We start from the raw sequence: 24,967 nt of genomic DNA on the forward strand, positions 1-24,967 counted from the left end.
TTCTGTGAAGCAGCAGCAAAGATTGCAGCAACTCTAGCACCTAATTGGTTACCTGAAACCAAAAAAACACTTCTGGAAATGAAATACTTTTTCCATTCTTGTATTTTAAATAGAGATAAGATACTTATTCCAAGACTGCCACCTCAGCAAAGACTAAGGAAGGTTTTGCATGTTCTTCCTACCATAGTTTGTCAGTCGTCTTCTTTTCCTTCTCTACACTAATGCTTAACCACCTCATAATACAGCTCCGCCTGTACTCTACAGAAAAGCTATTTATGCTCATGCATATTTTCTCAGGACTGCCCGTGAGCCTGCAGTCCTTTCACTGTGTGCCCTGTGTCCACGCTTCTCCAATGCTTTTGTCTGAGTATCAGAGCTGTTATTTTAGACTTCAGTGCCATAAAGGTATGTCGGCGCACAAGACAGTTCAAAGTTATGACAACAGCTGTGAAAACAAAGGACACTGTTTCAGAAGTACTCTGTAACAAGCTGTTTATTAGAACTTCACTTTGACAATAAATAAGGTATTTTCCAAGCAATCAAAATGTAATTATTCTGAAAGTTAAACAACTGAAGTTTTCTGTTTATTTTTAAATATATACATGATTTACTCTATTTTAAACACCAGTTCATCTGCAGCTGTACAACAGTAGGATTTTTATTTTTATTTTTTTTTAAATTCACGCACCAGGAGACTATCAAAACACGTCTTTAATCTGGAAGCTGTGTGGGTAAAAATAATCCAAAGCCACATCAAGTCGAGGTTGGATAGTCCACCTGTTATGAACGAATCTCTGTTCATTAGACTAGCTGTTGCTGAGTTCAAATTCAGATGTATGGCTTGCCCAGAAGAAACAGCGCCTTTTAGATTTATGGTTTTAAATGACCAGTAAGCCACTTGATTCCAACAGTACGAGTTAATCATTTGAAGTTTGCTATGCTACTGCATAACCTGTGTTCTATCCTCAACAGAAGTGGCACAGAACACATTTCTGTAAAGAATAATCATTTTCAGTGTTGTAAATCTCAGTAAAAAGTGCAAACTTAGCACTTAGCTTACTGTTAATTAAGAAAATGTATTTTGGTTTTGGTCAAGTAAATCTGCATTTCTCCACTTAAACATTCAAGACATTTAATATGCTTATAAAATAATACCTTTAAGAGTTTGACGTACAGTTAACTTCAAAAGAACGTTACTGTTAAATAAAGCACCAAGTTTTCTCTATGTTTCTTCCTTAAAGACAGTCTATGAAAGACTAGGTTTTTTTAAACATTAGTTCTGTTAAGAGGTGTAATTTAAAAATAAAATTCTTATGGTTTGATCAAAGCCATGTTTCCAAAGCAAGTTTTACATATTCTGTGCAGCTTCTCCTTTCCTTTAAGTGCAGAGGTACGAGTCTCGAAGTTACGCAGCTGCAATTGAGTTGTCATCTGCTTGACGACCCTGAGGCTTTAAGAAAATAAAGATAGAGACTTTTACACTATGCAAAAGACTAAGGCTGTCATGAAACTCACTTTTCAATACATCAAGGGACTCCAATCTTTACTTCTAATGGTTTCCAGTAGTAGTGGTACAAACTGGAAGGATACCCAACTGAAATGAGTTTGGCCTAGTGAGTACCTAGTAAAGGGCTCAGCTCCTTATAGATGTCCTGTTAAATATCAACAGCATCTCCATACACATTTGAGCAACTCAGCACAAGGCCTGGCTGATCAGAGTTCTGAGTGTTATTGCAGTATAAAAAAGTTGTTAAACAATGCACAAAACAGGAATGGGACTGAAAGCTGCTTCTAAGAATTTTGAACAGAATCGCTAGAGATGGGAGAGAGCAAGGAAGAAGTTTTAAAGAAAAAACATCCTCCTTACAGAAAGGTTCTTTGAGGTCCTGAAAATTTTAAGGCAAAAAAGCAAAGTATTCTGAATCCTGAGAGGTTCAACAGAAGCACTGAGAACACTATGCTTTTGAGGAAAAAAGCCTTTTGTATTGACTTATGAGGACATCTTGACAACCAAACTAGAAGAGCCACTGATTGACAGCAGACATAAAAACTAAGTTCTGCCCATCTCTTCGGGCTGAAACAAAACTGGAAGAATGCCAGGCCTGTGTCCTGGAAGCAGGATCACATACGTCTGAACAAGTCCAATTCAAGTCATATAAACAAACTCTTCAGCTTCCTTGCTTGCTCAGAGTCTGACTAAGAGGCGAATACAATATTCTGGAGACAGAAGCAGTAGAACAATAAAGCACTGTTTTGGGCAACTGGATTTAAATTATTATAAAAAAATTAAAAAGGCACAAGATCTATTTATTGTGATATGATTGAACTGTCTTCAGATCCACACTCCTTAAAAAAATCTAGACAGAGTGATTTGCAGAGAACATGTTTTTAGAAGTTATTTAGGGAGTTGTGGGATATTACAGTGTTTCTGAACCTAAACTCAAGAGATGTTACTCAACCCCTATGACTTCAGCCGTTAAACACAAGACACTTCTCAGTCTTACCTTTACAAAAATGTGTGTAGGTATGAATCTTCTGAGCAGCTGATTAGTGAAGTTTGGGAATCGCAGCAGGTTAACATGAAGAGATGGTAACTGTTGATACCCAGCCATCAGAGGATAGAAGTTGTATAACACCTCCTGCTGTGTGCCTGGAAGGATTCTTAATCGGATCTTAGAAAGGAAAGTAAAAAAAAAAAAGCCACAGTCACAGACAAGTTCTGTGACCAACTGCAGATTCCTATTTACTTTCTATTTATATTCTTCCTACTTTCAGAAGTTGGAAATAATGCAACTACATTTTCTCTACTGGTTAAAACTATTAATTTATACTGAAAGATCGTGTTACCTACAAACAACATGACACACAGCTCCTAGGCAGGCTTTCATCTGACCCTTCTTTAAAAGGAATCTGCATGTACGTGTCCTTCCAGACAGAATTTACCACACATTTGCAAGCAGTGAGCTTGTCATCACTGCAAGTCTAATCAACACATTCTTCCCTACCAGAGAAGCCAGGATTAGAAAATGTGACATTTAAGTACCTGTTTAAGGCCGGAGAACATGAAGGCATCACTTGGTTCCACTGACACCTCCACATCTTGGACTAAATTCGTCTTATTTTGCAGGTGATATCTGACAGGGAGGGATTCTCGGACTCGACCAAATGAGGGTAGATCTTTGGAAACAAAGTAAGCCACCTCAAATAAATTGTGTTTTAAAGTTCCATAAATAAAACCCAAGTCCAACAAAGAGCACTAAAAAGTTTCAAGAAAAAACAACTAGGTATTTAACATATTTCTGATTAGATTAAAAAAGACTAAGCAACAGAACATAACTTCATTAAAGTTTTACAGTTGTTTTCCCTCCCTCTCCAGTTTTTCACTCATTCAATACCTAGTTACAAAACCCCTTGACTGTTCACAGTATGCAGAAAGCTAACTAAGAAATCACTTTGTTGCTGGGTATTTTCAGCTTTCCAGCATCTTCAGATATTGTGAGGAAGCTCCTCCAAAATATAACAGGAAAGGATGATGGAAGAATCTCAGTACAAGTGAAAACAAACTGAAGAAAGCATAGGAATTGTGTGTTCACAGTGTGCTCCGCACTCCTACTCTGGTCTCGTGCAGGTGAAGTGCTAGGAGAGAAACAGTTCACCTGCCCGCAAGCAGCTCCAGATCTCCAGGCTGTTTCTTTCCTGGGATGTGGCCAGAGCGTGGGTGGATGGAACAATTCTTGCCATAGGCATCTAGAGAAACCTACTGGGAAGGCTGTGTCAGTAGAGGTAACTGTGGACTCCACGCTGCTGCGTAACACAACTGTTGCTCTTAAGAACACATTCACGTACCTACCTTCCAATTCTTTCTAGATCAGGGGAGTGGGAAGAGGGGCAAGGCAGTTTAAGTGATAATGCAGTTTCTTTCACTACCTCCATAACATTCAGCACTAATTTCCTGTCTCTTGCGACAGTAAATGTAAGCTCCAGATGCTATAAAACTTATCAGCTATTTACTTTGGAAGATTTAAAAATTCTAGGCAGCACATACGCATTGCCAAACTAACATTACCTGTGTTAACATGGAGGGGAATGGTCTCTACAACCACATGAGGCAGAGTGATGACTGTACTAACAACAGGCACGCTTTCCACAGGTGAGCTTCTGCAGAAAAATATCACAAACACACAACACATTGAGAGCTGCACAGCACCAAGTGAGCATGCCAGAAGAACATCACTTATACGTGACTAAAATAAGATTACAGTCATTTCAATGGTGGGAAAAAATTCCATTATGTTTTTTGTTCGAAGTGAGCACAAAAAGTGTCATAGCATGGAGATAAACTAGCAATAGGCACATAAGAACACTGGACAGTTCTACGTCAAAATAAAAATAATTAAACAAAGACAGATATACCTGAGCATGTATTTTTAAAAACTGAGTGAATACATAAACCCATAGTCTAGGGTGATAAAACCATTTGGTTTTCCCCATTTTTGTTTGTTTGTTTGTTTTTGCTATCCCAAACTATTCCTTTGACTTGGCTTCAAATGAAATGTTTCATGGTTGGAGGAAACAGAAGTAGTTAAAAGAACAGCTTTGAAATTGACTGAAGATATTACAAAAAAAATGAAGCTTCATGGAATGTTAAGACCATAGCCACATAACACTTACTAAGTAAAATAAGTATTTGTTCAAAAGTCTAACCAAATAATTACTAAGATCCAAAGTCTAGACAGTCCCTGTTACTGGAAAACCCAACACCAAAGAAGTCAAAAAATAACCATCAGCCCAAAAACAAACCAGCTTATTTCCTCTCCCTCTTCAGGCCAAGAGCTGCCTACCTCTTCCATGAAATGACGTAACATCCAGTTGCCACTCCACTAGCATTAGTGACTGGAGGACATCGAAGGCAAAAGCACTCACTGGCACTCTCACCTGTCTGTAAAACAACTATCAGCAAAATTTTGTTTAAAATCAAAGCATAATCATTACTGCAGAAGCCACCAAGTCTAAAAAGCCAATATTACACAGACACAATTGTTCCAACAGAAAGGCGTTGAAGTACTTTGCAAACTATTTCTACATAGTACAAGAATTCAATACAGACTGTGCAATATCCCAGTACTTGAAAGTACAGCTTACTTTCTGAACAGCACTGTCAGGATCTTTCGTGTCAATAAATTTGCAATGGCTTGTTCTATAGAGTTTGTATGCAAAAAAAAAAAAAAAAAAAGGCTAAATAACACCAAATCAAGTTCTATACTTCTTTTCCACAGAAGATTCCAAGACATCAGCATGTTTTAAAGTTAAAATAAAATAAAAATTAAAGCCACCACCATGGACATTCCTCCTTTCCCACCCAAGTGGATGAGAGATGGGGAAGAGGGGGAACACAAGAAAGATCTACCATCTTTGAATTCTCACTTTTTATTTAAAGTTATTTCAGGTTTTTAAAAAAGCTAGTACTTTTTTGATTAAAGAGGGATTTTTGAAGACAACAGCACTAAGAAAAATATTGCTCAGTCATTCAAAATTAAAGTATCTCTAAGTCTTACAAGGAAAAAAATGACAAATAGAACAGGCAGCTGAATAGCTTATATTTGAAGTGGTTTATATCTCCTGGCTGTTAGCTCTTTAGAAATAGTAACTGGAAGTCAAGGAGCACAAGGTGCCAGAGCTAAAAAGAACTCTCGTACTTTGACTAAAGAACCTGGGAAATCATTGCTTTCTAGAACTATAGGCTTGCAAGCCCTTGAACACATCGGTGGGCAGCTGCCCCACAGTCAGGGAAGCATCCAGGCTGCCTTCTTTATATTCCAAGTTTGAACAGAACACTTGCTTTCTGTCTCTTAACTCGGCAAATGCAAAGACAACATTTTGTTGAAAGGTTTTGAATCAGATCTACTGTGAAGTACTCCATTTGACTTCAGAGTTGACAAACTGAACTCAAAGTTTGAAACTTGTAAGATATACATATATTTTACATAAGTAATAACCTATTAAGCTGTGTTAATGTTTTAAGAAACTCGTTTGCTTTTAATTGCTCTTTTTAGCCTACTCTGTCTAACTTCACATCTTCCAGTTTCATGAATGTACAGTCATGGACACAGACCACTTTAGCCTTTGGATGTTCCTTCTGTAAAGTGATAACTTGTTTGCAACCCACAAAAATGTACATAGTTCATAAATACTGGAAATATTGAGTAACTTTTCACACGGATACCTAAGAAGCTAAAGACCAGAAGTACTCTCAGCTGCTTTCCCTTACATCTGTTACATTTAGCATTTTGGTTACCACCTATATCAGTCAAGTCTATTTGTTTGATCTAGCGACGCAAAACTATGTTTGTAGCCTGTTGTTCTAAACTCTGTTCTGGCAAGCAAATAAGGCGTTAAGCAGCTTGCTTCTACAGTTTGATGAGTAAATACCATTTAAAATGTCAACTGCTTTTACTCCCAAACTACACAAAAAGTATCCTCATAATAGAAAGCATAATGTAAGAAAACTCACCGTTCTCCACGTAAGATTCCAGCTGATCTACTGGAGTCATGGAAGCTGACAGCTGTAGCTGGCTGGTTACAATAGTGAGGGGCCAAGGAGAGGCACTCAGGATGTCTGTCATCAGTAAAAACGGTATATCTACGAAGACTCTGTCCAAGTGCTCCAGCTGTCGAGACAGAGACAAAAATCTGACTATTTCTAACTAAGCAGGGTAAGATTATTGAAAGTAACTTTTCATAACACATACCTTTGTGGAGACAAATTTCACAGCAACATCAAAAGGAAACACTGTTTCTATAGTTACAGTTTCATCCTGTATAGGTAATGAAAGGGGTGGGTGGAAAAGAGGATAAAATTATATTCAGTTTCAGACCTGGCTACTGATGTCAAAGGTTGCTAACATAACATTACTTTTAGTCATCATTTTAATTCTTCCAAGGGCAGAATATATCTGTGGTTATTTTTTTTTTTTTAAGAATAAATATTGAAAAACTTTCTTCCAATTATACTTATGAAGCTGCTCTCCTTAAATTAGACTACTATACTGCTGATTTTGCATTTTTTTTCTACCTACTAGAAATGCTTTTAAGAGACTTAGAATTACATTAATGAAACGCAAGAAATATTTTCAATCTAAAGGCTGCACCTCCAGCAATTGGTGCATCTCATTATCTTACCCGGTGGCACTTGCAGAGAATTTCTTTCCCCTCAACAGTAGTGTTGATTAAGTAAGAAACATAGACCAGAAACATCCTTGCGCCAACAGTTCCACAACGAATGTATATTGGTTTTTCTATCTGCAAGATAAAGGAAACGATATGTATCAAGATACACCTAGAATATATTAATGAGGTCTAGGAGTGGCCAAAATCTTTTAGATAATCATCCTACTTGGACCAAGAAAGCAATAGTAGAATGGATATTATTTTGACCATAAACAATCTCCTGAACTGCATGATCTTAACCAAATAGCACGTGATTTTAATCAGAGTAGCACAGCCTCCTTATTTTGTGCCTTCTCTCAGCTGTATCATCAATACCAGAACGTGTCCTATTCCCTTGGCCAAAAAGGGAATCTAGCTGAAGGAATGCTAAACTTCAAGTAAACATTAGGCAAACTATACACCAAGCATTTAATTTAACAGTTCAGATACTGGAAACTAAATATAGGCCCTATTCTGAGAGCCTTGTTAGTTGATCCCCATTTTCTTGACTGTGATATAGAAAGAAGGCTGTAAGCTATTACCTTTTCCCCTGGTTGCAAGTCCCCTATGGGGATATCAGGAAGCAGTGCAGGAAAGGAGTCATCACACGTGTCTGTTCCATGAAGAGTCACCTGAGTTTTCTGTGTCAGGTTGGCATCTTGCCCTGGGATTAAAGACAGTCTTTGTATCCACATAGGCTTACACTACCAAAGCATGTAAGCAATAACTAAAAATAATAAAATATTCATCTCAGAAAGCTATACAATAGGAATTGACATTGTCATTTGGTTGAGAGATGCTTTCAAAAGTGTAAGCAAGAAAACAGATTGAAAAGCACCTTAAGTTTTCTGAACTGTAGGGTTCACGTGCTGCAGTTTTTTCACTTTATCTATTTAGGCCACAAGAATCTCAAAAAAAAAAAAAAATCTAAAGTCCTACCTAGATATTCCCTACCATAAAAAAAACAAAACAAACACAGTATTGCTACACAATTCAAGTTTTTCTTGGTATTCTATGTGAAATAAAATGCAATTTTTACACTTCTCTAATTATGTTCTCAAAAGCACAGCTTAATGATTTTAAATCCTTTAAAAATTGTTCTTCCAATTTTCCAATCTTTGTGTTGAAAGCAGGTGGGAAAAAAAAAAGGGGGGGGGAAAGATGTTAAATGATGCTATTCTACAGTCAGGGGTTGACTAGAATAATGACATTACTGCAATTCCATGGAATAGTTTCCAAAGGAAAACAAGTCACATCTCGCCAAAAAGTTGCAACCATGGAAAACGTATCATCTTTGCTATAAATGAAGTGTCAAATTTCAATTGTTTTTACTGTAAAATCAGCAAGCCCAGAACGACCTTGTATATCAAGTGTTAGGATTCATGATCAAGGGGGAGAGGGAAAAACAAAAACAAAACAAAAAACAAACAAACAAACCAAGACCAACTATTCCATACTACTTTAGGAGCTAAACCCAAACATCCAAATGAAGTTTAACGAACACTCGAACGACTTGAAATAGCTATACAACTGTATAAGAAACATGGTTCTATTTCAGAGGGAACGGCAAACATTGTATCCTATATGCTAGTTGCTTAAAAAATACTTTTGCCTTTTAGGGTAACTGCTCAAATATTATAGTCAGCATGCCTATTTGTACTTCACATATGAAAATTGCTAGTAATAGCTACATACAGTTAGCTAGAACATAAACAATATATTTTTTTGTTTCCTTTGTTATAGTGTTTCTTTTCAAAGGAAACTGTTTCCACTGTTTCCTTTTCAAAGGAACATTCTCTGTTCTCCACTGCTCTCCAAATTTAAAGTGGGAAAAATAGGGGTGAAGAGGGAGAAAACCCATGTAAGATTATCCTTAGAACATGTTTATCAAGATCTGACTGATGCTTACAGTAAGAAAAGTAAGTAGGTATATATTTTGGGAGAAGTTTAGATAATGTGCAAATTAAATAAAAGGTTAAGAAAGAATACAAAAGCTTCCAAGTTTTCTTTCACACTTGTAAACATAAATGCTACTGACAAACAGTGGTTAAAATGACAATAACTAAACGAGACTTAATTTATCTTCCGATTGCTACTATCCCATTATTCCCAACCTTCAGCCTTAGTTTCTCTCAACTACTGCAGCACAGCCATTTACTATAGTTGTCATTGCATCAAAAACAAAGTCAATTAGGATACTGCTGGATTAAAAGAAAATAGCCCCAAATACCTGGCTTTAAACCTGCTGTAAGCTTAACATCTTTGGCCACTGTCTCCTCATGTGACTGGATTGTCACAATCAAACAATACATTTCATTAGTCAGGGCAGGAGGTTCATGACGGAGCTGAACAGAAATGTTTGGCACTCTAGAAATAATCCTTTAAGAAAAAAGACTCAGTTATTTTATGTTTCTTAATTAATGAGTTTAAATCTCCTTTAAACCGGACTTCGCTTACTGTTCAAAGAGTTCTGACAACAGGTGGGCCGTTCAGCCAGGAGAGGTTACATTCTTGAAAAGCAGCATGATGGCAACAACTCCAAAAATACTGATTGGAAACCCACCAGTAAACATTAACAGTTCAGATTTTCTGCCAGTAAAGAAAAAAGTGCCCCCACCAGCAGCAATCAGATGTAATTCTTTTGAATAGGTCTAGATAGTGTTAACCTACTTATTAATGATTATTTTCCAACACATTTTCTTGGAGGGGGCGGGGTGGGGTGAGCAGGGAGACATGACTTTAACGGAAGAACACTAATACCTCCTAGCTTGCACAAAAATCTGGGAAAACTCTAACACAGTTAAGCAAAGGGAAAAGTTAAAGCTTATTTGGCATGTTTAGAGAACGGTGCAAGGATTTTCTGTACTTCTAGCTATCTGGAAGCTCAGAAGTCACAAAGAATCAAGACAGGTAACGTTAAGACTCAATGCATCATATACACTTTCAAGTTTTTACTTACATAGTGCTTGCCTGAATAGCCAAGCTATCCCAATGAACTTCATTATCTGGAAGCTTAGGTCTTCGCCTGAAGGAACGTGAGGCCTGCAACGCTTCCTGAGTGGAAGCAGCATCTCCACCTCCTCCACGCCAGTTCAGAATCACACAACGGCCAGATTCACTTCCCAGGACCAAATCCACAGATGTGATCTGACGAAAAAAATTTAAACACATACTGAGAACTTCCCATCTTGTGTCCTCAGATCACTCACAGTAAGAGCATAGCTTTCCAACATAAGCATCTTTATTGTGCCTGTATATCACCCAAAACCCTCTGGCAGCTTCACAGACTGAAGTCGCAACAACTCACCACCACAGAGTTTCATTTAAAATTGCACTGGAAAAAGGATCCAAGCTCAAGAGCATGCAATGCAGTATTTTCTAGTTTTCTACTCTTCCATAGTGTTACACCATTTTTAAAAATGTATTACACATTTAAAAAAATCAAAGTAATGCAAGTTTTTGTGATAATTCTGGGCTTTGTTATTTTCAATGAAATTTTATGCTCGTTTTTGACATTCAGTTTCAAAAGTTCAAACATCTGGAACCACACTGTCATAACTGGTGCCTGATTAGAGATAGCTTTGTAGTTTCAAGTTCTTCAGAAACGTCAGTAAGAAAGAAGTGAAATAAACTGACAAACCTCAATCTTCTTTCCTACATCTTCAGTTTTTGCAACAAATTTGAAAGTGAACTTTCTTGTTTTACCAGGGACTAAGCACATTGTTCCTTGTGATGACTGTTCTAGAATATCACTTTGTTGATAGGCTTCTTCTACCACACAGTATTGGTTGTAATCCTACAGTGGAAGAGTAGGGAAAAACATTGGTAATTTCAGACTTGAGACATCTGTAGAGAGCAATTCTAGTATAACAAATGTTAAGGCTCTGTGCTACTGGATCAAACTACATTGGTTCTTAATGCTTTTCACAGTAATGAAGCTAGACTTAGCAGCTACATTACAATGAAATTTTTTCATAAAAATATCCATTATATTCACTAACATAACTTTGTGCAATAGCATCCAGAGAAATAAGACATTAAAGTTGCATAAGGATCATTTCAGTGTACAGTATCTTTGTTCTTCTGTGAAGATCTGACTAATCAAACTGGATTTGGGAAGTTATTATAATATCAATACAGTTGTCAAAAGGGATAGATAATTCAAAAGAAAAAACAGAACACCTTTCCAACTGAACTGTTCACATAGTTTTTGGAAAAGAACTTTTGAACTATTATTTTTTGTTTGGAAAGGCTAATAGATACTATTCTACTCTTATTATAAGCTTGTCACTAGGTCAGAAATAGAATGTGGTTACCTGATTATTGAAACTGATGCACAGCTTAGAAAACCTGATAGGATGAGGACAATCAGCTCTCAAGTATATATCAAATTGCACAGGAACATCAACATGAAAACTTGGAGAAAGAAATTTTGCTTTGCACTGCACTACAATTTAAAAAAAAGAAAGTTAAATTACAATACTATATTCCGGAAGCATTCATCTCTAATAAGAATTATAAAAAAAGAATCGTTCTGCGTATACACACAAACACAAGTTAAAGAGTACGTGGGACTCATTTGGCCACTGGCACTGTCACAGAAAGCTACTTTTCAGCATTTTGATTGAAACCTTTGCAAAGAGGATGAGAGGCAGGCATTCAGCAGAAGAAAAAAACCGGGACACATAACTACACTTCTGTAAGTAATGCTCACTCATGTCCCCTTCCCAAAGGAAGGACTCCTTTGCATGCTCTGCCTTTTTTCCCTCAGTTCTATTTCAAAGCACACCAGAGCAGAAGTTTGTCAAAAAAAAATTTACTACTTCTACCATTTTAAAAGGCACAGTTGGTCTCAGTAGAAGTGTTTTTGTTTTTTTCCTCAGACATAATGCTCAAATGATTCTTTTCTGGTAATCCACATTGGGTATGAGAGATCACTGGCTTCTCCCATGATTTCTTAGCAACTTAGATGAAGAACAGACCTGTGCTGACATGAGCGTTTGTGTTGCTGGCTTTAATATATTCTACATTATATAATGTATATTTTCTCCTAATAATTTATTTCAAAGATGCACTGAAATTTTTGGTTTTGTGTAAGATTGCTTGAGACTTTACTACTTACCAAATGGTATAAAATCTTGGACTTCTATTGTAAATACATTGCTACCTGCTAAGGAAACACGGTCAGCCCACAATTTTTGTGAAGCTTTCACAGCAGTAGCATCACAATCAGGCTCAGGATCGGGGCTCTCATTCTGTATCCAGATAAAAGATTAACAACAAAAATAAGAAATAGGATACCAAACACCAACTCCTTATGGAGAATATTTAAAAGGGTAATAGGAGTTTTACTCACTTACCATTAGAACTTTTATCAGATTTTTTTCTATTCGAGATTTCTGATCATCTTTAAGAGTAGATGCTAGCAAACAGAAAAAAAAGGATTACAACACAGCAACAAATCATTCTACTATGTCTTTTAAACTTAAAAATAAACCTTTCCTTTAGCTTGCATCTTTGAAAAAGCATCTGAAGAAAACATCTGATTTAACATCCCTCTGCCAATGATAAAGTACTTCAATTTTCAGAAGTTCCTAAGTGTTCCCTCTTTCACTGGAACCAAGTAAAATATTTGTTTGGATAAGCATTTCATAATTTATCAGAGGAAAATCCTACGAGAATGATGTCCCTAGCTTCTTGTTATTGCTTTTTAGAAACAGAAGAAAGAACAAAAAAAGTCTGGAACATGCAAAGAGGCAAACTTGGCTAAGATTAGAAACAGCAGCTCAAAAATGGTGAAAAGAAAAAAGGACCAATTAAAATAAGGAGTTCTCTCTTGAAAATGAAAGGTAGTTTTGTCTCATTGACTATTCCTTAACATAAAGCAGGATAGCCTGGCTAGCTAACAGAAGATGAGAAACCATTTTTACCACACCTACCCTGAAAGAGGTATTATTTAGCGAATTAGGGCACGTAAGGATTATTTCTGCAACTTCAAGTAACAACCATTACATAAACCAGAGTATTTGCATTACTAATGTGCAGCTACCTTAAGTCACATTTTGTCTTTAAAAGATACTACTACATGCGTATTTCATCAGCAGAGTTCTGGTAAGAAGTTTGAGCTAAGCATATTTGCTATTATAAAGCCTAGGAAAAGGGCTTTAAAAAAAAAAATAGTCGTAGCTTAGTTACTTACTAGGAAAAATGTTTTTCCTTTTAGCTATATTAGATTTCTTCTCCCCCTCCCCAAAGCTCAAGAAATTGTTATATTATTTGAACTATGCAACTTTCAGTCTGAAATGAAGCTCTGTGCCTCATCTATTCTGACACAGTCTATTTGAATTCAATGAGTATTATAGAAGGAGAGCATGAAAATTCAACTTCCTGCATACAAGAAGAGAACTCAGCATAGGCATACAGGGTTTTTTGGAGTCAAATCATATGAAGTACTGCAAGCACCATGTCTGACAATGATGTCACACTTTCAAATATATGTAGTTTAATTTTTTCTACACAGGTTAACTCAGTACATTTCCTGAAAAGAATACCTCTACCCAGTAGCTCTAAGGAGTATGTAATATAATCCTTTATCTGGGCCATCAGATATGAACACTTGAGAGCCGTCGTCAATATGGAAGTGAGAAGAGTCCACCATCCTTCACTCCGATATTCACACATAACATAATCCAACAGCCTGTGAAGTATGAAAATTGAGAGGAAAAACAAGTTACACACCCCAGTATTTTAAGAAGCTCACATTTTTTTGGTATCATTAACACAGATTCATCTCAACTAAACCAAACACTAGATTAAAACCAAGTCGACTGCTTGTATACATGCGCACTATATTGGAATCACCAAGAAATTATTGTAAAGAAACATTGGGGCCTGGAGAGCAAGTCCTATGAGGAGCGGCTGAAGGAGCTGGGCTTGTTCAGCCTAGAGAAGAGGAGGCTCAGGGGTGACCTTATTGCTCTGTATAAGTACATTAAAGGAGGCTGTAGCGAGGTGGGGGTTGGCCTGTTCTCCCATGTGCCTGGTGACAGGACGAGGGGGAATGGGCTAAAGTTACGCCAGGGGAGTTTTAGGTTAGATGTTAGGAAGAATTTCTTTACTGAAAGGGTTGTTAGGCACTGGAACGGGCTGCCCAGGGAGGTGGTGGAGTCACCATCCCTGGAAGTCTTCAAAAGACGTTTAGATGTAGAGCTTAGGGATATGGTTTAGTGGGGACTGTTAGTGTTAGGTTAGAGGTTGGACTCGATGATCTTGAGGTCTCTTCCAACCTAGAAATTCTGTGATTCTGTGATTTATTCCATTAATTTGCTATTTCAGGCTAGAGAAACTTTCACAAGGAAACTTTCACAAGGAAACAGGGAAACTCACCTGTCTTTACATAGAGAAGTAAAACAACTGGACAGAAAAGTCTTAGTCCAGCATTGAATTAGAAATACACTTTAGTGTTGAGTATGCTGCACACTTCAAGGAAAAAACTAGAAACCCACAAAAAAAGCCCCCTTCCAAAGTGAAGAATCTTAAGCATCTTAGGAAAAATAATGGTTTTTATGCTTTATCTCCTACCTCCTTTTCCCTTCAAGAGTTTCCAAGATCTACAGCCAACATATGCAACCACCTATATCAGGCGAACCTAGGCATGTTATTGTGGTATTAACACTGAGCAATTTTCACTTAGTAGTAACAATGCAGAGAAGATTTTTTTTCTTTTAAAGGCAAAAGCTGCTGTCTATCTAAACATAAACAAGAAGTGCTTGTTTAAACTCATGCTTGTTCATATAAAAATTAGGCTTGATACGAATTGATCTGCTTATTCTAAGCTATTTTCTTCTCTTTGTAGCTTCCAGTCAGATAACAGTAAATCTCTCTTTCAGCTCAAACATGCTGCCTTTAGAACATGTGATCATGAAAACATCCTGCTTAATTAGGTTTCCATACTTCATGTTTTAAGCACAATGTTTTCATTAACATGACCTTGACTCTGTTTCCCCTTAAAAATACAAAGTTGAAAAACTAAACACGGGACACCTCCTTCAGAGGAGACAGCAGCTGTACCTCAGCTCAGGGCTAAACTTTCACAGCTCTATAGCCATTAGTCATAAACTGTATCAACAGAATTAATTCCTTTTGCTAATTCCCTTGCAACATAAATAAAAAAAAAAAAAAGCTGAATTAATTTTTAAGTTTTTAACTTCAAAGTCTTTAATTCAATGTAATTATATTCTTACTGCAGTTAACAGGGAAGTTTCAGAAATAAATTCTGGGGAAGAGAACACTCCATCAGCAATATAAAAATAAATAATAGTAAAGATCTGCCCAATAAGGTAATTTCCCACCATGACTTACATTGTAAAGTCTTCTTACTCTAATAACTGACTCATCATATCTGCTTTGCTTTCTTTAATAGAAATTGAACTGATACACTCCAGAGTTTGCACTTTGATTAAATCCAGGTACTAGGAGCATCTTAGATAAGCTTCCAACAGTATTCCATATCAGCAAGACACGTGGTCTCAGTGAGAACAGTAGTGTGCATAGGAAACAATCAGGGATGGCACTCACTTCAAAGCTTTGGCGTAATCCTTCGCAAAGTAATATTCTTCACCCATTTGAACCACTGTTTTAACAAAACAAACAAGAAAAATGTATCAGATCAATACTGAAAGTGTTTTCAAAGTTAATTTTAAAGACACATCTCATCATCCATACTCACTCAGATGGCTTTTCATTCTTGGACATTTGTATTTCTTGAACTGCGCAACAGCATTACTCAACAAAGTAATTATTAGCTCCTAACAGATAAAAACAGTAAGGATGTCATTATATATGTAACATTAGGGCAATGTCAGAAAAGTTTTTTTTGTAGAAAAATACTTACTGAGTGAAGAACATTCTTCTCTTTCAACTGAAGGGACAAAATCCCCATCTTCTCCTTTTCAGGATCAGAAAGATCAAAGCCTGCATAAGACAGTGAAAAATCCATGACATTGGAATTTTGTCCAGGCCCAAAGGGAACTAATTCTGTGGTGAAACACTGTAACACAAGCTCCAACTCAAGCACATTCAAATTCTTAAACATTCTGTTTCCTAGGAGATGGATACAACCCTTCAAGAACTCATCTGTCTGTTCTGGAAGACAAACTCTGGAACAAATATTTTGCTTTTTTGTTTAGAAGAAGTGATCTGAAGCTACTCAGAAACAACAAAACACAGTAAGTCGACCAAATCTTTAGACTGAATCCGTTATCATTTAAAGCACATAAGACAAATTTGTAGCCTCTTTCCTGTATTATCCTGAGTAAGGACACAAACTTATGTTTCACTAGCAGTAGAGAACGCCAACATACGACAAACTGCATACATCTTTAAAAGACTATCAACTCTCATCTGAACATGGCGTCATAAACATCATGACAGGTAAAGTTTCACCTCTTTTTAAACTGTTCAACCTTGGCAGTAGATTCTAACTTATTTTAAAACCATAACACTTGGAGATGAAACAGATCAAACTCGCGTATTTACAGCAGATGAAAGGAAATCTTTAGAAGAGGACAGAGAAAGTTACAATGCTCTAAGGATATGCAGAGAATAAAAAATGGGAGACCACATGGAGAGAGGGAAAGGGAAGAAAGTACAAAAAAAGTCAGTCATCCACAAATATCTCAGATCTCTATGCATATCCATATATATATTCTACAGCTCAGAGCTGTGGATTCAAAGTTCAAATTCCTGATAAAACATCATCTTTAACAGGAAAAACACAAAACTCCCTTCTTAAATTAAAATCTAGTCATGGAAACCTCTCAAACCATTTCAAAATTCGAAAAGTTTTCTCAGAAAAATATCATGAGTTCCCATCTGTAACTGACAAGTATGGACGGAAGGATGAATTTATAGCAATTGCATTCAGGGGGCACTGTTACTTTTTCTGTATCCAATTCTCCAACCTCTCTTCCCAGGAATGCATTCACTGCAGTAAAGAACTACTGCAGCTCATTGATCACAGGTAGCTCAGGCAGAAATAGAAACGAAGCAGCAGCAGAGCTTCAGTATGGCCCAGGCACTTTGCTGAAGACCCAATTCTGCGTAAGTTGGATATTCCTTTTTCTATTTGTTACAAGGACCAAACACATTTCCTGAACTTCCAGCTGACACCTGTTCAAATCCTGTCACCAACTAACAACACAGTAAGGTCTCAGCCCTGTATCTGGCTCTGGAAGACAGATTATACGCTTGTGCCTATGAAGTCAGCTGGCAGGGTCTGTGACTAAAAAATTTTTGTCTGAGCTCCACAAATACAAGACACAGAAACATACTTAATGTTCCCTGCCGCCATGGTCTTTGCCCATAGAAGTCAAGCACTCCGGTCTGGGTTTCCAGGGGATCCGGATTGGGATATACCACAGACGACTGTAAATTCAGCAAATATGGTCATAAAAAAGAGTTTATGTTTTATTTTAAACCATTAAGTGGTCTGATGCTCCAATATGCATGCACTCCAAAGAATGAATTTGCTTTAAATTTATAGCCTTTCAGGCCACCTGTATAAAAATAGTACAGTGCAAGTATAGAGAAACATAATGGAAAAATAAAACAGTATGTTTTCAGGTACCCAGAGGCATAGAAAGTGTGCTATTTTAAGTATTTTAAAAACATGTCAGAATTATTTGTATTAAAAAATGTTTGTTCAGGGTTATCTTTTCAATATAAAGTATTACTTTGATTACTTTCAATATAAAGCATTACTTTGATTTCAATATAAATTATTACTTTATATTGTAATTGCATTTAATATGTATTCAAAATTACATTTAATATTTAATTATTAGCAAGCATCAAAAGACACATACTCTTTCCTTATTAATTATTTTTAAACACGTATTAGGGATTTTTACACTACAATTTGAGAATGAAACATCAGCTAATTCACTACCTGCTAACCTGCAAAGCATTTTTTCCCCTCCCAACTTACATCATGGTTACAAAGCATACTTGCTAGTTGTTTCCGCTCCTGTGCATAGTAGGCTGCTTGCTGGTAATAGAAACCTGGATTCTGAGTTTGAATTGCTGTCAAACCCAGCTTAATCGCTTCATCAAACAAGTCACCAAAAGCCTGAAACCTCCAAAAAAAAAAAAAAAGATTTTTTTCCTGTAATTAAGATTAGATACAGAACAGCAATATGAACTGAAAGAGGCATTTCAGCTAAAAGTTCTGATTATTCTTCAGAGAAAATACTTTTGCATTTAAGTTCAATAGCTGCATTTCTGTTGTACCCTGTTCTTTCCCAGGGAAAAGGTAACAATAATCAATTCAAAACAGAATGACAGCATGCAGCTTTTAAGACCAAGTGCATTTTTTTCTTAGAGAGCTCAAAATTTATCTTACTCAAAGAAAATAGGGAGCTTCATAAAGCTGTATGGGAGGTAAAACAGAAACAATACTAAGCAAAAACATACTGTTTAGACATCCAGGCAGCATGTTCGAAAGCCAGTTCTGCACTTCCTATTTTTTTCTTGCATAAGTCTATATGTTTCCTGAACTGAGCAATTGCATCCAGTGGAGTATTGTGTTGAAAACAGAGGCGACAGATCTAGAATTAATCAAAAATAAATAAATAAAAGAAAACCCTCACTTAACTTTACGCACTTCTTAAAAGCTCAAATAGCATAGAAAACAGAAAAAAGGTGTAAAATGTTAACGCACTACCCCTGAAACCATGTGGTCCTTCATTTCATCTTATGTTATTTTACTTCTTCTCTCCCTCAAATAATTAATGAACAAGCATAACTCCCAGCCAACTTCAGTTTGGAGCTGGAGAGCCACTAGAAAGACCATTAACTTTGAAGCCTGCAGTCACTTCAAGAAGGACAATGGAATTTGATGAAGTCCAACTCTGGGATTATTTTAAATGGTACAACAGTGTTGTCTCACCTGAAATCCCCCAGAACACCACAGAAGTATGGCCTGATTTTTAAAGAATTACTTTCCTCCTCCAAACAAGCAGTAATTAAATTATTGTGACATACATTTATGACAAAAATATTTGAGGAACAAGCAATCTTTCTTTTCATTCCCCCCTGCACAGAGCAAAAGTTAAGTGTTTAGCCCTCAGGATGACTGCATCTCAAATTAACTCTAAATCTTCAAGATACTCCTGAACTTCAGCTAAGGAATTTTGTGTGGAATTCAGAAGTCTTTTCAAGACGGCGCCTAAGTTGTCCCCCATTGATGGCTGTACTAATCTATTTCCTTGAAAGCAAGGTAAAACGGAACATTTAAAACCTTCACACGTTAAATATGCATCAATTAATGCATTTATTTACTTGTTTTGTTTTAAGTATATGCTGTCAAAAATAAGGAGCATGCTTGTTACCTTGTAGTTTATAAATCCTGCCATTGTCTTGATTTCCAGCATGTTTGTTTCATGAGCTCTCAATTCATGTACAAGATTATACGCAGTTCTGTAGTTTCTAGGTATAAACATTTTGAGTTAATACATACAAGATAAATTTTAAGAACAGAATTACTGACAGCAGAAAACTGTCTTCTAACTAGTGTACTTCCCAAATAAGAACACACCCCTTCCACATTTAAATGATTTTGCTTTCAGGAAAATATAATATTCTATGGCTTAGCAATAAATTGGGGTCAAGATGATGGAAGTTTATACAAGTCTTACTTGAGAGCGTTCTGCGTGTCCTGTTTCAGCTCACTGAAGAATGCTATTTTGAACTGGTGTCTAACAAACAAAAGCTGGAAAACAAAATCAGTACACATCATTCACAAACATCTGAACATGCCTGTGACCTATAAAGCAGAGACAGGTGATGATTTCAGAGGTTTACAGAACAGACTGACTATGCCACTGGTCTCTCCTAGTTCTCTCTGACACCATGACACAGCAGTGATCTTTGACAGACTGAATCTATTCCAAGCCTTTCACCCTATGACAAGATGGCAATAAGATTATAAAATAAGACACATATATATATATATATAAATAGAATAAATTTAAGCAACAAATAATCCTTATTTTCATGTTTCAACATGAACTGTAACTTGCGAAGTATTTCAAAAATGAAGCAACGCTACCTGATGAGTAGTTTTATTCAAAAATTCCTTGTGAGATTTGACTCTTCGTATTTCTGTGTAATAGTACGTCTGTGCGTGCTCATAGAATGCATTTTCCAACCTGCAACAAAGTTTAACCAAGTTTGTCTCAAACAATGAATCTGAATAACTTCAGAGTAAGTCAATTTTAATCATGTTTATTTTAAGGTTGGCAAAAATAGCTTGAAATATTCCTGAAGTCTTCTGTAAGCTACTATACATGGTAAGAGCAAGCAGATTAAAACTCTTCACACAAAGCCTGATGTAGGGGTAGCACAAAGTGGGTTCAAGAGCATTAAGCACTGATTTCTCGTACGAACTAATATTTAACTTAAAGTCCAAGGATAAGCTGTCAGGATTTTGCAAGGAAATAAAAAACGGAGGTGTCTCAGTCAAAGCAAGCAAACCTTGCAGAGGCTCCTGGGATGAGTCTGAACAGGTCAAAATCTTATTTGCCAGGACTAGGCTGGGGAGGGAGGAGTAGAAAGGAAACAGTTGTAATAAGATGCAAGATTACAAGAGCACAGACTAGGTTTCATCATTGCCCAAATAATATCTACCTGGGTTATAGAAGTGACAGTCAAATGTGTGTTTACAAGATAAATAGCCCAATGGCAAGTCACAGGAGGAGAAAGAAAGAGGCCCAGAGCACTGAGTGCAGCATGAGGCAGCGGAGGATCTAAATATATGCTGCACAATCAAGTTATAAAACCAATTAGAGGAGAAAAAGGCCAGAGAACAGGAGAGAAATGCATTCAGTAGCACAGATAGACACAAAATAAAGGGTGAAGTACTAGTTCTGTGATTTGGCCAACAAGGGATGACTACAGACTGACTGAGAGATCACAACTTGAGTTTTATTTGCCTCGCAACAGAGAGAACAGGGATAAAAACAAAGGAACAGAGCATTGAACAGCAGTTGTTAACTATGAGCTCAGACAGAGAAGGAAAACGTGACACGTTCAATGTCCCTAGCATACTTATTTTAGCACTATATTGTAACTACCTAGAGAAGCCAGTCCACTGGGGGCAGGAGTGCTTAAAAAATAAATTGATTTTACTATGACATCTCAATTTAAAATGTCAAGACTAATATCAGAAATTCTGTACTTGAATATATGCTCAAACTTTTTTTTTTTTTAAATGTGCACAAACAGCTGTAAATCCCTAATGATGCAGCCTTATCTTCATGAAGTTGGAGATAGTCACAAACCTCATGGCACAATGCAACTACATGCGATCTGCAAAAGCTTATAGTAATTAACGTGCAGTAAACACTCTTCAGCACTGAGCATAAGATGAAGAACTGGAAGTTAACAATTGGTTCATTTTGATGAATTCCAGTAGCTGTTTATGAGCAGCTTGGACACACTAACAGCACTGATTTTATTTTAAGAATTTTACTGTTTATATGTAAATACAAGAGTAACACAAGGAAGAATTAGGCTCTCAGACCATGATCCCCTTCTCCCCATATTCAGTATGCTTGGAAAAATCAAAATTTGTTTCAGTAAGCCATGATTTACCTTAGTTTGAGCCTGTCTTTTTAGATCTGCACAAGACAGTCTCCCTCTACTGTTTCTTGAAAAGCCTTACTAATTTATTTGAAGCTGTACTCCCTGTTACATATTAAAACAGAAAGAATGTAAAAAAAAGTGACAAGGACAGTATTTGCCTCCAGATAAATGCCACTTAGCAGAAATAGGAAGACATATTTCTACAGCCAGGAAGTAGAAGTAAAAAAATAAGCAAAGACTTGCTCATACAGAGTTGCACCTAACAAAATTTGCAGGGAGAAATTTAGAATCTGACAAAACCACTGCAGAGGTAGAAAAGCCCACTTTGCCCTTATCTGACTTGAGGAGGGGAACATCTTGGGATACCTAACAATGTGTCTTCGAAAGCCCACATATCAACATCTCTGTCATTGTAACCCAACCTCACATAGAAAGGGCAGATGTAGGATTGCATCTGGTCGCAGAATAACCTGAAGAATTTCAGCCAACAGATGAAACATTCACTGTTGATCCACAGTGAGAGTGCCAGACAGTGCAATTTGATAGGTTGAGATCTCCATCGGCACACAGAGCAAAACAGTGTTTTATGGTCACTTACCTTATAATATAACCAACAAGATGATCCGTGTGTGGAAGCACAAAGAGAGATTTTCCAGAAAGGTCACAAGCGTTACATAAAGCTGCTGCCCTCTCCGACGCAATAACATCTTCCCCTAGCGAAGGCAAGAAAAGCACAAGTAAGCACTATGTGGTGCTGCAACATCAAGCTAACTCACACAGTTTGACCAGTACAAGGTACGGACAAACTTAATACAAATAAAATTGAGACCACGCTCCTTTTGCTTTCTGGATACTGCACACTTCATCCAGCAGAACACATAGCAGAAAATAGGAGTCGTTTACCTACTAGCAATGTGTTCACATAACTTTTTTCTTTAAATTTCTGATTTCACACAGAATTAAATATCCCCCCATCTTGAAAAATAATACAGCATTCTGAAAAAAATTATATACACCCAAGATGCAGAAAATAATAATAAAAAAATGGTTTGCCAGTCACTAGAAAGTATGCACCTAGAGCTGACGCAGTGTTCTAGAAAATCATAAGGTTAAAACAGATCATATTTCACAGCTCCACTCGAGTCATGTTTTTCCTTCACATTTCCCACTTTGGATCTTCCCACTAAAAGATTTCTTCTTTCCTTTATAAAGAGCATTTGCTCTCCTTCAAAACCAAAGCAGAGTAGGAGCCATCTGAGAAACAATGACTTCCCCACCATGTTTAAAAGTTGGCCTAAGAAAGGTTCATTCAAGGTGTGACCCCCACAAAATTCACCTCTTCACAAAAGTTCATGCTCAGAGAGAGGAAAAAAATGGCAAGTTTCACAAATAGTCCAAGAGAAGATCAAAAAAAAACTTATCTGAAGACATAAATACTGCTTATCTCCACCCAAAAACAGCACTCAAAGAATAGTCAACAAAACGCCAAGCACAAATGCACTTCCCAGTGCTAACTGAGATGGCATGCCTGAAAATTACAAGCTGTCCTTCCTTAAGCTTCAAGCTTTTATTTATTAAAATAGAATTAAGCTAAAAGGCTTTTGCAAGTACAAATAGCCTTCCCTTTAAGTTCTCATTGCTTTTACAGTTTTTCTTCATCTTGAGTAAGTTTTAGAATATAACTTACAAAAGGCATATCATGGGTATTACACTAAGGTACCATTTGTGATGCACAGTGTCAAAAAAGGACTGGACCTGTAAGTAAGTAGTTAGGGCTAAGTTTCAGATGTTTAGGGTCAACTGCCCTTAGCACTCCATTTGTGCAGCTACAATGCACTTTATATACGTAGATGACATTGTATTAAGAGCTGCAGACAATGAGACAAACAATAATCAGCTCAATCAGGTTTTCTGAAAAATGAGATCATCACAACTGCACACAAAGCCTTCTAGTACCTGGAGGTAGCGGTGTTTTTTTCTGAATCAAAACCACGGCGACTTTTGTATTTCTTCCCTGCAAACTTTGCCTAGAATAAAAATAACATGACACAGTGTAAGGATTTAATCAGAAGAAAATGACACTTCAGTCTAGATGGAAGTGATGAAAGTATAAGAAAATAAACCAAACAACAAAATGCTGTATCATCCATGGAATGCCGCGCTCTCTTTTTTAAAACGGGACTGAAGTGCACTGAGTTTAGCAACACTTTGAGTGTTTTTTATTTAAATGACTTTTCCAAATAAAGCATTCAAAAAAGCTCCTCTACTGTCAGCTGTACGTTAAAAAGCAAAATTCAAGTTCCCCTTTTGTTTGTGCCTGAGATACATGTTTTTTGGCAATTGACATTTGCCCATCAGCTTGGAGCCGCTAAGAAAGCAAAGGGCGCACGGCTACCTGACGATCTCCACCCGAGTGGCACACTCCGACTGCTTCTCCTTCCACTGCGGCTCGTCCCAGTCCAGCTCGTAGAACACCACCACCAGCGCGGGGACCAGGTTGAGGTGCTTGTTCATCCAGCCGGTCTTCAGGATGCCTTTGGGAATGTACCACTCGTAGGAGGTCCTCTGGAAGCACCGAGGCGGTCAGAGCGAGTTCCCCCAGCAGCTCGCAGCCCTCCCGTCACACAGCCTGCCTCCCCCCGCCCCCCGCCCAGGCTGCCCCAGGCCCCGTCCCACCTTGGTGCGGCACTTGGGGTACTCGTGGTCGCCGGGCAGCACCTTGAAGGAGATGGGCACGCGGTCGGCGCGGCGGTTGGCGCAGAAGGCGTCCCAGACGGCGCGGTGCACGGCGTTGTACACCACGTCCAGGCCCGTCAGCGTCACGAAGGCCATGGGGCGGCAGCACAGCTCCACCGGGAAGTCCCACTGGCTGCCGGCCATCCTGCGGGGGTGGCGGCGGCCCCTCACGGCCCCTCACAGCGCGGCCCGGCCCCGCTCGGCCCCTCACGGCCCCGCTCCCCGCCCGCCTGAGGCGCGGCGCCGGCAGCGGCCCGTGATGAGCGGGAGCCGCCCCGGGGCAAGGGTGCCGGCCCTCCCTCTGACAGGCAGCGGGAGGAGCCAATCAGCGGCCACGCTGCTGCCCCGCGGGCCAATCAGAGTCCTTCCAGCTCGTCCCGCC

General features: G+C 37.8%; 1 protein-coding gene and 1 long non-coding RNA gene across 5 annotated transcripts; one reads left to right on the plus strand and one right to left on the minus strand.

Annotated features, from left to right (window-relative positions):
* Positions 1 to 475: 475 nt before the first annotated feature.
* TRAPPC11 (trafficking protein particle complex subunit 11) lies at positions 476 to 24,866 on the minus strand. Of its 2 annotated transcripts, XM_027456320.3 has the most exons (29): positions 24,526 to 24,865; positions 24,245 to 24,414; positions 23,806 to 23,876; positions 22,448 to 22,562; positions 20,315 to 20,414; positions 19,902 to 19,975; positions 19,596 to 19,692; positions 18,679 to 18,812; positions 18,194 to 18,341; positions 17,538 to 17,631; positions 16,100 to 16,179; positions 15,935 to 16,013; positions 15,784 to 15,838; positions 13,758 to 13,903; positions 12,567 to 12,628; positions 12,329 to 12,461; positions 11,523 to 11,653; positions 10,847 to 11,002; positions 10,166 to 10,353; positions 9,437 to 9,585; positions 7,749 to 7,870; positions 7,180 to 7,299; positions 6,750 to 6,815; positions 6,512 to 6,668; positions 4,842 to 4,950; positions 4,067 to 4,158; positions 3,044 to 3,177; positions 2,505 to 2,672; positions 476 to 1,450 (listed from the first exon to the last, which is right to left on the minus strand). In XM_027456320.3, exons 1-29 carry the CDS (start codon positions 24,727 to 24,729, stop codon positions 1,406 to 1,408), a joined length of 3,399 nt encoding a protein of 1,132 aa, XP_027312121.2. In that variant the 5' UTR covers positions 24,730 to 24,865; the 3' UTR covers positions 476 to 1,405. The 2 variants fall into 2 exon arrangements, 1 of the variants encoding a protein (XP_027312121.2); XR_005265236.2 differs by lacking the exons at positions 476 to 1,450; positions 2,505 to 2,672; positions 3,044 to 3,177 and having other exon boundaries at positions 4,144 to 4,158; positions 4,842 to 4,939; positions 24,526 to 24,866.
* Positions 16,186 to 19,580, plus strand: LOC140002434 (uncharacterized). Of its 3 annotated transcripts, none has more exons than XR_011808992.1 (4): positions 16,186 to 16,433; positions 16,548 to 16,638; positions 17,181 to 17,307; positions 19,308 to 19,580. It is a non-coding gene; the product is annotated as an uncharacterized lncRNA (long non-coding RNA). The 3 variants fall into 3 exon arrangements; XR_011808993.1 differs by having other exon boundaries at positions 16,551 to 16,638; XR_011808994.1 differs by lacking the exon at positions 19,308 to 19,580 and adding an exon at positions 19,005 to 19,138.
* Positions 24,867 to 24,967: the final 101 nt, after the last annotated feature.

Source organism: Anas platyrhynchos, chromosome 4 (assembly GCF_047663525.1).
Source record: "Anas platyrhynchos isolate ZD024472 breed Pekin duck chromosome 4, IASCAAS_PekinDuck_T2T, whole genome shotgun sequence".
NCBI classification, from domain to species: Eukaryota; Metazoa; Chordata; class Aves; order Anseriformes; family Anatidae; genus Anas; species Anas platyrhynchos.

What these genes read in the sequence shown, in the direction of transcription:
- TRAPPC11 (XM_027456320.3), bottom strand. Translation starts at nt 24,729, where the DNA reads ATGGCCGGCAGCCAGTGGGACTTCCCGGTGGAGCTGTGCTGCCGCCCC. An exon ending in CTTAGAGCTACTGGGTAGAG is followed by an intron (nt 12,629 to 13,757) that starts GTATTCTTTTCA and finishes TCTGTTTGCTAG; the next exon opens with CATCTACTCTTAAAGATGAT. An exon ending in TTCTCTGCAAGTGCCACCGG is followed by an intron (nt 6,816 to 7,179) that starts GTAAGATAATGA and finishes TTACCTATACAG; the next exon opens with GATGAAACTGTAACTATAGA.